General features: G+C 45.0%; 1 protein-coding gene across 1 annotated transcript in view; it reads right to left on the bottom strand.

Moving 5' to 3' along the window:
* Positions 1-800: 800 nt before the first annotated feature.
* The window catches only part of LOC121001658 (NXPE family member 3-like), a 145,676-nt gene continuing 133,615 nt past the window's right edge, over positions 801-12,861 (bottom strand). Inside the window, exon 6 of the mRNA XM_040432832.1 lies at positions 801-1,566. Coding sequence (XP_040288766.1) covers positions 1,031-1,566 — 536 coding nt within the window. The 3' untranslated portion in view covers positions 801-1,030. The remainder of the gene's footprint in view (positions 1,567-12,861) is intronic.

The raw sequence follows: 12,861 nt of genomic DNA, 5'->3' as shown, positions 1-12,861 counted from the left end.
CTGGGAGAACAAGGTCTGGGTCTTTTGTTTTAATCTCTTCCATAGTCCAGACATGTTATCGTGAAGGCCTGATGAAAACTTTCCTAAATGAAAAGTTACAAATCTGGTATACAGGTATTGTTTTTCTTGCAGGTGGCTGGTTTTGTAGCGCAGAACAGCAAGAACGAGGTTCTGCAGCAGCTGTATTATTAAGCACTGTGCCCAAGCCCCTCACTTCCTTAAAGCTTTCCCTGATTAAAGACTCTCAATTACTTATTCGTATATTGTCCCTACACTGTCCCTGTTACACTAGAAGAGCTGCTTGCTTGTCCTCTGTACACTGTGTAAGATCATTTTCTGTCAGACACTGCACAGGCCTCTCCCTACCTCCTGCCACCTCTGATGATTGATGATGCACAGGCCTCTCCCTACCTCCTGCCACCTCTGATGATTGATGATGCTGTTTTTTGGCCTCTGAACCAATCAGGGCAACCCCCCCACACACACTTCCTCCCAGGGCCATGTGGGCATCCTCCTTCTTGAGGTTTTGCCTGCCAACATGTGTAGTAAAACGACGATGCACACCCTTTTACACACCCGCTTCGTCTGAAGCGAAGCTGAAAAACTTTGGGTTTGTTTGACGGGGTAATTTCTATGAAATTCATAACAAATCCAGTTCTTTATTAATCGATTCACTCATCCTTAATATAAATGTATTAATGGTACAATTTTTTGCACTCAACCCTTTCATTCTCCCAAGATATAGCCAGAATTGTATGCCAGCAGCTTTCTTCTCTCTCCCCATTTAAAATGCTGTACTTACAATGCTCTCATCGAACCAAGCATGCATGGTCAGTCAAGAGCATTCGGTCACCTTGATTAAGAGCAGTAAGCATGTGTTTTTCCTCTTTCTAGTCCCGTACTTTTTTTTCACACCACAATATACTGTACAGAACAGCTGGGTGAAGTCTCTCTTGGACGCAGTCAGGGTGGAGGTTATAGTCCTAACAAAGATGATGAGGATTCCTGTCACAATGTTGTCTGTACCAACCTATTCTGGACAAATGTAGGAGAGCATCGAGTCCACCATGTTCTTGATTATGATTTCCTGGGGGTGAAGGTCTTTGGGCAGGTAATGGCAGGAGGTCATCTGCCAGGCATCTAATAATGTGACTGGAAGTCCTGAGAAGACGGCCCTCATCAGTGTGTCCAGCTGGAAGGACAGCCAGTCACTGGCGATTTCATATCGGAAGCCGGTGTTCCCGGACTTGATGATGACCTTGGTCTGGGGGCTTCTCTTCAATAACCGGACAACAGCATTACGGATATTTCTTATTCTCTGCAGATAAAATGTTACTGGGAATGAGACAAAGTGTGCATTGCAGTTGATGACAATCACCAACCCATCGTCCGTCCCTCCAATGTTATCCAGCTCATTGGCGATGTAGGCCAGCTTCTGCTCACTGGTGCGAATCATGCTGAGAGGCATCCGGTGTACCCGCCATTTTACTAGATAACCATGCTCAGCATCAGTGGCCAGCAGGGATCCAAGGGCATAGCTGACATTACGGCTTGCCTTCTGTAGAGCTGCAAAGACAAAGCACACTGTTTTATTAACAGAGGTGACATCATCATTCATTACACAGTTAACATTTAAAAAAGTTGTCCTCCAAACACAACATACAGTATCTCCTTTGCACAGAGCCATCCAATCAACGTCAGTTAATGGAATATAAGTACACACCTCCGCAGGGGCTGACAGTGGGCCGATGCCCAGGGGCTGTCCCAAGCTCCCCTCACGGCTGCCAGCTTGGTACAAAATAATTTGATGCTCTCAGCATTAATAAATGCATCAGGTACTTACAGTATGTACCTGGCCAGCTGCTGCAGGTGCAGTGCGTTCAACTGTATCGCCTTTCTCAGAACAATTGCGCCAAGCCCTTGAGGAGCCAAAGCAGAGGATAACAGTGGTAGTGCCCCTGATGAGATGCTGCTGTTTTATGGTGTACCCCATCATGATGTCATTGTTATCATTGAAGAATCAGGTCAGCAGTGAATTTATAACTGTCTATCATTACCTAGTGCAAAATATAACTTGTGGCACATACAGCAGTACTTAGTACAAAGCGCAGATTTTGGCACCAGATGAGGAGGTATAGTGGCTCGTTGTGTAGCGATTGATTGGCACTAGCAGGCACTTGTGGATATAGGGGTTCCACTGTAATACTGGCTTGATGTTTGTCTTGTCTGGTGGTTGCTTAGGTACGTAATGGTGTCTGAGCCTTAATCCCTCACCTTGTACCAGTGTCTGTAAAGCTGTAATTACACTGATCATTCTGCTGTCTTCTCACACTGATGGTTGCGTTATGAATTCTGATGGTCTCTCTGGAGAGTTGATCTCACAGGAGAACTGGATATGGTTCATATATTTTCCTCTAGGAACCCTGCCATGTGCTTCTTCACTCCTTGCTGTCTGACCTGGAACTCCCCCTCCTGGTATGAAGCAGGACTAGCCCACTACTACCAAGAGGGGAGGAATGGAATGGTAAGTTCCATTCCTGTTATCAAACATTATCAACCATTCCTGCTCTTGCTAGAATGAAGTCATAAACATGTGTAGAGCCCTGGATCAGCGATACTTGTAAGTCTGGACATTTGTGGACATTTGTCTGTTTCTCCTACGCAAAGTCATCTATTCCTTACTTAATTTCCCTTTAAAGGGTTAATGTTTGTTGTGATATATATCCTGCTCAGTTGCACTGTATTTTCACAGTACTGTTAATGAACGCTGAGAGACTTTTGGGACTTTCTAGATAATAATGAAAAGCTGGTAACCACAGGGTTTAAAGAAGACCATGTTTTGGAGGGAAAAACCAGACTTGTTTACTACCAAATCCAGACAGACTGAACTTTTGAATGTCAGGTGCTGCTATGTTATTACGCCTAAAAACCTGTTTTGGTCTGGAAAAACTGCTGTGTCATTGCCATTGAGTATCATTGAAGCTCTAATGTAAGTCTGTGAGAGACCAGAATTTTAACATTGTATTTGTTTTGGGTTGTGTTTCTCCACTCCACCCCTCCCACCAAAAGGTTTGAGTTCAGCTAGAAACTGTATATAAAGAGAGCAGTCAAAACAGGGGCATATCTATGTAGCTATAGGGGGTGCAGAGGTAGCAGTCGCTACCGGGACCAGGAGCCTGAAGGGGCCCAAATACCCTTGTGCCACATAAGACACTGGCATTATAGAAAGTGCATGCTGGTCAAGTTACCCCTCTGGCTGGAGGGAAGGGGTTAGGCCAAGAATTTGGCATGGCACGGGTGGGGGTGAGGTTTTTGCCTCAGGCAGCATGAAGGCTATGTGCTTCCCTGCCCCTGACCACAAAGCACTGAGGGAAGGGGGGACCCAAACTGAACTCTAGCACCAGGGCCCATGAGCCCATAGCTACGCCCCTGAGTCAGAGCCCCTAGTGTGCTGCAGTTAGGGAACAGTGCTTAGAAAAGGAGACTCTGACACACAATTGAGGAGACACTGAGATGGGGATACTCTGCCACAGAATCTGGGTGACCAGCCTCTGACCAGGGTATCAGCCTTCTAAGAGAGAGAGGGACAACTAGCTGAGGACTTTCCTCAGCATCAAACCCTTCTTCTGCCCAGGAGGAGACTGGAGAAGCTAGCCCTATGTCTCGCCTGTATTTTTTTGCACTTGAATTCCTCCAGAAAAGAACCACAATGGTTTACTGCTGCACTGACTCTCTGGACTTATTCCCCATTGAGTTGCACCATCCCTTCTGGAGAGTAACCAGATGTGGTGACACCTTGGCGGTATCCGGGGGACCCAGCGTAGCATTGGCGCCACCCCCAACCCACCACTGCAATTTGGCATCGCAAACAGAATTATGGTCCAGCACCAGCAGAGAAAGTCATCAGGCATCTAGGTAGGGACAAGAGAGGGCAGTGGAAGGGTCGTGGGAAAAGAGTGCTTCCATATTCAACTGCATCACTGTACTCAGAACAGCAATACAGTTGAATGCCACGACAGGGCAAGGGAGCGATGTCTCCCTGGCCCACCGTTTCCTCTCATAGGCTTTAGTCCTAGTTCCTATAGCCTATCAGAGGCCTGTGTCATCATTATCGCGCTGCCTGAGCTGGGCTGCATAGAGCTCGGGGCACAGAATAGAAGAGGTCAGTATTTTGCACTGCATCGCTGACAGAAGAACACTGGAACAGAGGTAAGAATTTGAGTTTATTATTTTTATTTGGCAGCATGCTGTTGGGCCAATTTTGTAACTAGAGAAAGCTCTATGGGGACATTATAGCTGTAAAAAGGATCATTTTTGCACTGGCACACATTATAAGGGGGCAGTTCTACTAGGGGCACTAAAAGGGGGTAGTTTTTTGTACTGACACATGTTATAAGGGGGCATTTTGTGTACTTAGTGCACATTATAAGAGAGCATTTTTGTACTGGCACACATTCTAAGGTGGCCACTATGGGGATATTTGTTCTACAGGGGGCACTAAAAGTTTTTTTTTTTTTGTATTGGCACACATTGCAAGGGGGAATTATTTTACTGACAAACATTATAAGGGGTCATTTTGTACTGGCACACATTATAGGGGGAATTTACTGGGGTACCATGGGGGCATTATTACTTCTGGGGGCAAAAGAGGGACATTATTACTGTTGGGTGTTACCACATAGTGCACTCTGGCAGAGAATTATTACTATTGGTGGGACTTTTGGGAGCACTATTACTGTGGGGGTACCCTGGCACAGTAACAGCTTAACACTTATCTTTGGAGGACACTATGTTTACGGCACTATAAGTTTCAGGGTCACTATTTGCTGGGCACAGTTATTTTTTAGAGCACTGTGTGCCAATACTTATTGAAGGGGGACTATCCGTGTGGTACTAGTATTTTCAGGGGGGGATTATCTGTTTCTGCAGTATAGTATTGGGGAGCACAGCGGGCACAATATTGGGGGTGGCAGGATGTTCAGAAGGTGGGAGCATGATGGGAAAGTAGGAAACTAAGATGTCTGTATGCAAAGACAAGAGATGGTGGAAAGAAATCATCATGGCGGTTTGGTCTGAATGGAGAACATAAAGAAAGAGAACGTCTACATCAGGGGACATGTTACGGGATGTAAGAGGTAGAGTTAAGAAATTGGCATGGAGGGGGGTTGTTGTTTCAGTTTTTGACTCAGTCAGCAGAAAGGCTAGGGGCACCCCTGATATGCTTACTAGTCCTGAGGCTCTAGCCCTTCTCCAACAATATCCTTGTTGGTACCATACTTTTTGGTGCAATATGGTTACTGAAATATGGAGGAGAGCCTACAGGCCTCAAAGACTTTAGAGATCAAATAAGCATCATTTACAAGATGATTTCCCTCAATGATGAACAGAAAGTCGCTATGTTTGGTCAATTGGAGGGAGCAGCCCTCAGGGAGGTTAAGTCATGGCCTAGTTCTGAGAAGCGTACTGCTGACCAAAATTTAGACAGACTTGCCAGCATTTTTGACAGGCACACATTATCAAAGTTAAAAATGCATTTCTTTAGCCACAAACAAAAGGTGGGTGAAAACCTTCAAGATGTTCCTCCAGGAAGCTCTGTGTGCCATCCATCACATGAGGTACTTGACCCCATCCACACTAAAAAAAAAAACTGTTTGTAGAGGGTGCCAAACTAGATACTTTAAATACCCAGCTGAGAGTTCTTGCATTACACACTGATATGCCGTCCCTTGACTTCAACCCCTTCAGCCATTTTTCACCTTCCTGACAGAGCCTATTTTTGCATATCTGTGTCACTTTATGTGGTAATAACTTTGGAATGCTTTTATTTATCCAAGCCAATCAGAGTTTGGTTTCTTGTAACACAATGTACTTTATGTTAAAGGTAAATTTGAAAGTCAATATATTTTACCTTTATTTATAAAAAAAAAATCCTAAATTAGCGGAATATTTGGAAAAATGCACTATTTTATAAATTTGAATTTCTCTGCTTTTAAGACAGATAGTGATATAACCTCATGAAGTAGTTATTAACATTCACCATATGTCTACTTTATGTTTCCATAATTTTGTGAATATAATTTATTTTTTTTAGGACGTTAGAAGGCTTAGATTTTTAGAAGCAAATTATTCAATTTACCAAACAAACCTCAATATTTGTTACCTTGATTCTGCAGTTTACAGAAACACCCCATGTGTGGTTGTAAACTGTTCTATGGGCACACCTCAGGGCTCAGAAGGGAAGGAGCGCCAAATGGTTTTTGAAGGGCAGATTTTGCTGGAATGGTTTTTGGACACCATGTTCAATTTGAAGGCACACTAGGGTGACCCTACAGTAGAATCCCCCAAAAAGTGACCCAATTTTCGAAACTACACTGTCACGGTCTTTGTTGTGCGCCATGACACATTAGCCATACATGTTGGTTGCCAGGAGCAACGCATTGTTGTCGCAGCATGTATGGGCGTTTCTCCTGGAGTCAATTGTGGTGTTTGGAGCTTTGCTCCTTTCCTGGGTGTTTTATCTGCCCAGTCCTTGCGGGCCACCTAGTGGGACATCAATGTCTCTCCAATGTCATCTATGTCATTCCGTTGTCTACCTTCCCTTCACTACCCTTGCATATGTTTGGTGATGCTTATGTATGGGTGGTTGTTGTCTTGTCTAGTGGTTGTTACATGTCTGGTCTGTAGTGTCTGTAGTCAAGCATGTTTTCTAGACATGTTCCCTGTGTGTTGTGCCTCCGGAAGGGGGTCTCAGGGCTCCCCAGAGGGGGAGTCAGAAGTTAGTGTGCAGCTATGTTGGGGGCCGCCATGCATCCTGTCTGCATGGGGCTCTGGTTGTCGTTGTTGCTGTGGCAGGTACGTGCGTGTTGTTTCTGGGCTCTTACCTGCCAATTCTGTAGCTGTGCACTGCCTGTCCCTTTCCTTGCAGCTGGTGAGACTCCTGTTCATCCGTGCCTGGGATGAACAGGTCATCTCAGCCCTTTCTCTATTTGAGGGATTATCAGGGCGACTCAGGGTCCGAGGTTCCTGGGTATGAGCCGTCCTACCATCCAGGTCCTCTCATATGGTGAGTAGTCAGGGCGAGGATTAGGGAAGCAATAGGAGGTGACCTGCTCCCTTTTCCTATCTTCGAGGCCTAGTTGCTATCCCGTCTGCTCCACATTGTACGGTGGAGAGTTTCCCCCACTCCCCACCTTGACATACACCCCTCAAGGAATTTATTGAGGTGTGTACTCACCACTTTGACCTCACTGGCTTTTTATAGAATTTAGAGACACTTGGGTGTGAAAATGAACATTTGAATTTCTTCCAATTAAATGTTGCATAAGCTTCGCATTTTTCATTTTTACAAGGGGTAACAGGAAAAAAACACCACAAATTATGTTTAGCATGTTCTCCTGATGCCCAATATATGGTTGTAAATTGCTGTTTGGGTACACGGCAGGTATCAGAAGAGAAGGAGCGCCATGTGGTTTTTGGAGAACAAATTTAGGTGGAATGGTTTTAGTGTCGCCATGTTGTTATTAATCAGCCTCTGGACACAAGTGCAGCCATTTTCTGACAACCATACATTTTATTTTTCTTTCAACTGAGCTTTATCATTGGTTCTATTATGGGATACACACAACTTTTTGATAGCTTTTTATTTACATAGTAACATAGTATATAAGACCGAAAAAAGACAATTGTCCATCCAGTTCGGCCTGTTATCCTGCAGGTTGATCCAGAGGAAGGCAAAAAAAACCTGTGAGGTAGAAGCCAATTTTCCCCACTTTAGGGGAATAAAAAAATTCCTTCCCGACTCCAATCATGCAATCAGAATAACTCCCTGGATCAACGACCCCTCTCTAGTAGCCATAGCCTGTAATATTATTACACTCCAGAAATACATCCAGGCCCCTCTTGAATTCCTTTATTGTACTCACCATCACCACCTCCTCAGGCAGAGAGTTCCATAGTCTCACTGCTCTTACAGTAAAGAGTCCATTGTCTCACTGCTCTTACAGTAAAGAGTCCATAGTCTCACTGCTCTTACAGTATAGAGTCCATAGTCTCACTGCTCTTACAGTAAAGAGTCCATAGTCTCACTGCTCTTACAGTAAAGAGTCCATAGTCTCACTGCTCTTACAGTAAAGAGTCCATAGTCTCACTGCTCTTACAGTAAAGAGTCCATAGTCTCACTGCTCTTACAGTAAAGAGTCCATAGTCTCACTGCTCTTACAGTAAAGAGTCCATAGTCTCACCGCTCTTACAGTAAATAGTCCATAGTCTCACTGCTCTTACAGTAAAGAGCCCATAGTCTCACTGCTCTTACAGTAAAGAGTCCATAGTCTCACTGCTCTTACAGTAAAGAGCACATAGTCTCACTGCTCTCACAGTAAAGAGTCCATAGTCTCACTGCTCTTACAGTATAGAGTCCATAGTCTCACTGCTCTTACAGTAAAGAGTCCATAGTCTCACTGCTCTTACAGTAAAGAGTCCATTGTCTCACTGCTCTTACAGTAAAGAGTCCATAGTCTCACTGCTCTTACAGTATAGAGTCCATAGTCTCACTGCTCTTACAGTAAAGAGTCCATAGTCTCACTGCTCTTACAGTAAAGAGTCCATAGTCTCACTGCTCTTACAGTATAGAGTCCATAGTCTCACTGCTCTTACAGTAAAGAGTCCATAGTCTCACTGCTCTTACAGTAAAGAGTCCATAGTCTCACTGCTCTTACAGTAAAGAGCACATAGTCTCACTGCTCTCACAGTAAAGAGTCCATAGTCTCACTGCTCTTACAGTAAAGAGTCCATAGTCTCACCGCTCTTACAGTAAAGAGTCTATAGTCTCACTGCTCTTACAGTAAAGAGTCCATAGTCTCACTGCTCTTACAGTAAAGAATCCTCTTCTATGTTTGTGTAAAAACCTTCTCTCCTCCAGACGCAGAGGATGTCCCCTCGTCACAGTCACAGTCCTGGGGATAAACAGATGACATGGGATAGATCTCTGTACTGTCCTCTGATATATTTATACACAGTAATTAGATCTCCCCTCAGTTGTCTTTTTTCTAAAGTGAATAACCCTAATTTTGATAATCTTTCAGGGTACTGTAGTTGTCCCATTCCAGTTATTACTTTAGTTGCCCTCCTCTGGACCCTCTCCAGCTCTGCTATGTCTGCCTTGTTCACAGGAGCCCAGAACTGTACACAGTACTCCACGTGTGGTCTGACTATGCCCCTTTTGATGCAACCCATTATCTTATTGGCCTTGGCAGCAGCTGCCTGACACTGTTTTTTGCAGCTTAGTTTGCTGTTTATTAAAATTCCTAGATTATGGGGGGCGTGGCCAAGCAGCCGAGTGAGATGGAAGCCTAAATCTGAGCTCCTGCTCCACTGAAGCGTCTCAGACCTGCTAATCCCCATAAACTTCCACCAAATTGACATCAATTATCTCTCTCAGCTTCCTACATGCCTCCATGATGACTAGAGGCAGAAAAAGCTTAAAGCAGCAGGGGAAACTGGACTTTTTCTTCACCCATGAGAAGACCCAAGATGGCGCCGGAGGAGATGGCGCACGGAACACGCCGGCGTCCAGCCCTCTCTCATCAGCAGGCTCGCGCTCACCTGCCGGCCTCTCACAAAACAAGTCTCCTTCCAACGCTTCCACAGCGGAATCCCCCCCTGCAGGGACTTCGTACAAACCTCAGTGGATGGCAGAAGAGTCCCTTCCCGCGCTCCCTGGAAGCGCCAGCACACAGGCCTCACCGTCAGCCAGCCCGGACAAGCAACGACCAAGACACCATGGTCCTGGTGATCCTGGTGAGTGCACAGCTTCCCCCAGGGGTCAGTCGGGTATACCCTCCATACATGAGGCGCTGCAGAGTCTGAAAACTACAGACCAGCCAGCTTCAGGGACCCTGTTGAAAGATATGCTGCTAGCGTTTCACCACTCCATAACGGCGCTGATCTCAAAGTCGATCATGCCGATTCAAGTCACTGTTAAGGAGTTGGGAGATAAAATGGAGCATGTGGAGACCAAAATGGGGGAATTTGCTAGCTCCCATAACACGCTTATTGACTCCCATGAGCTCCTCTCTGAAGAGGTCACCCAGCTTAAGGCAAAGATCGCAGATCTGGAGGATCGTTCCCGCCGGAACAACCTCAAATTGCGGGGGGTCCCAGAAGAGGTTACTGCATCTGAGCTAACAGCCTACATTCAGAATCTGATAAAGCTGCTTTTACCTACATGTGCTGAGCACGACCTTATAATTGACAGGGCGCACAGAATTGTTAAGCCCAAGCACCTACCAGACGACGTCCCCAGGGATGTGCTAGCTAGAGTGCACTTCTTCCACATTAAGGAACAACTCCTCTCAGCTGCAAGGAAATTGGAGACTCTGCCGGCCCCGTATTCAGGGGTTAAGATCTTTATGGACCTCTCAGCGGCGACATTGCAGCTCCGGAAGTCTGTGGCCCCCATTACAACAGCCCTGAGAGCGCACTCAATTGCTTATAGGTGGGTTTCCCCGTCAAGCTCTTGATTCACAAAGAAGGTTCTTTTGTGGTGATCCGCTCGGTTCCTGAGGGTAAAATTCCTAGATTATTTTCCATGTCAGTGTTACCGAGTGTTTTACCATTTAGTATGTACGGGTGACTTGCATTATTCCTACCCATGTGCATAACTTTACAATTGTCAGTGTTAAACCTCATCTGCCACTTATCTGCCCAAGCCTCCAATCTATCCAGATCCCTCTGTAGTAGTATACTGTCCTCTGTAGTGTATATACAGTATACTGTCCTCTGTAGTGTATATACAGTATACTGTCCTCTGTAGTGTATATATACAGTATACTGTCCTCTGTAGTGTATATACAGTATACTGTCCTCTCTAGTATATATACAGTATACTGTCCTCTGTAGTATATATATACAGTATACTGTCCTCTGTAGTATATATATACAGTATACTGTCCTCTGTAGTATATATATACAGTATACTGTCCTCTGTAGTGTATATATACAGTATACTGTCCTCTGTAGTATATATACAGTATACTGTCCTCTGTAGTATATATATACAGTATACTGTCCTCTGTAGTGTATATATACAGTATACTGTCCTCTGTAGTATATATACTGTGTACTGTCCTCTGTAGTGTATATACAGTATACTGTCCTCTGTAGTATATATACAGTATACTGTCCTCTGTAGTATATATATACAGTATACTGTTCTCTGTAGTGTATATACAGTATACTGTCCTCTGTAGTATATATACAGTATACTGTCCTCTGTAGTATATATACAGTACATTGTTCTCTGTAGTATATATACAGTATACTGTCCTCTGTAGTATATATATACAGTATACTGTCCTCTGTAGTATATATATACAGTATACTGTCCTCTGTAGTGTATATATACAGTATACTGTCCTCTGTAGTGTATATACAGTATACTGTCCTCTCTAGTATATATACAGTATACTGTCCTCTGTAGTATATATATACAGTATACTGTCCTCTGTAGTGTATATATACAGTATACTGTCCTCTGTAGTATATATACAGTATACTGTCCTCTTCAGTGTTAATTACTTTACACAGTTTAGTGTCATCTGCGAAAATTTGATATTTTACTATGCAAGCCTTCTACAAGATCATTAATAAATATATTGAAGAGAATAGGCCCCAATACTGACCCCTGAGGTACCCCACTAGTGACAGTGACCCCTCCAGTACTGACCCCTGAGGTACTCCACTAGTGACAGTGACCCCTCCAATACTGACCCCTGAGGTACCCCACTAGTGACAGTGACCCCTCCAATACTGACCCCTGAGGTACCCCACTAGTGACAGTGACCCCTCCAATACTGACCCCTGAGGTACCCCACTAGTGACAGTGACCCCTCCAATACTGACCCCTGAGGTACTCCACTAGTGACAGTGACCCCTCCAATACTGACCCCTGAGGTACCCCACTAGTGACAGTGACCCCTCCAATACTGACCCCTGAGGTACCCCACTAGTGACAGTGACCCCTCCAGTACTGACCCCTGAGGTACTCCACTAGTGACAGTGACCCCTCCAGTACTGACCCCTGAGGTACCCCACTAGTGACAGTGACCCCTCCAGTACTGACCCCTGAGGTACCCCACTAGTGACAGTGACCCAATCTGAGTGTGTACCGTTAATAACCACCCTCTGTTTTCTATCATTGACCCAGTTACTTACCCACATACAGATGTTTTCTCCCAGTCCGAGCATTCTCATTTTATATACTAACCTTTTATGTGGTACAGTGTCAAATGCTTTGGAGAAGTCCAGATACACGACATCCATTGATTCGCCGCTGTCAAGTCTAGAACTTACCTCCTCATAGAAACTGATTAAATTAGTTTGGCATGACCGATCCCTCACGAAGCCATGCTGATATGGCGTTATTTGCTTATTTCCGTTGAGATGCTCTAAGATAGCATCTCTCAGAAAACCTTCAAACAGTTTACCCACAACAGATGTTAAAGGGATTCTGTCACCAGGTTTCACCCCTGTCAGCTAAACATATGCTGATGTTCAGGGCCTCATCAGGATTCCTAATGTGGGCTTCTAAATGTGATCCGTAGCCTTATTTTGCTAAAAAACAGGTTTTACTAACCTGTCACTCAAAGAAATAAGGTGCCCAAGGGGATGTCAAGGGATGCAAGGTGCCGGCCTCACCCACCGCCGTTCGTGCCCAGCGCCGCCTTTCCAGACTTCTGCACCGCCTCCTAATCCTCTGTGCCGCCTCTCGCTCTCCCTCCCTCCCCCCTCCTCCTGCTGTAAGATATCGCGCGTGCGCACAGGGCTCTGAGAGGCTGGCGGCAGAGTGCAGGTCATACCTGGGTT

This window comes from Bufo bufo, chromosome 5 (genome assembly GCF_905171765.1).
Source record: "Bufo bufo chromosome 5, aBufBuf1.1, whole genome shotgun sequence".
NCBI lineage: Eukaryota > Metazoa > Chordata > Amphibia > Anura > Bufonidae > Bufo > Bufo bufo.
Note: the sequence above shows the minus strand (reverse complement) of the source record. Positions and strands in the feature narration are given on the sequence as shown.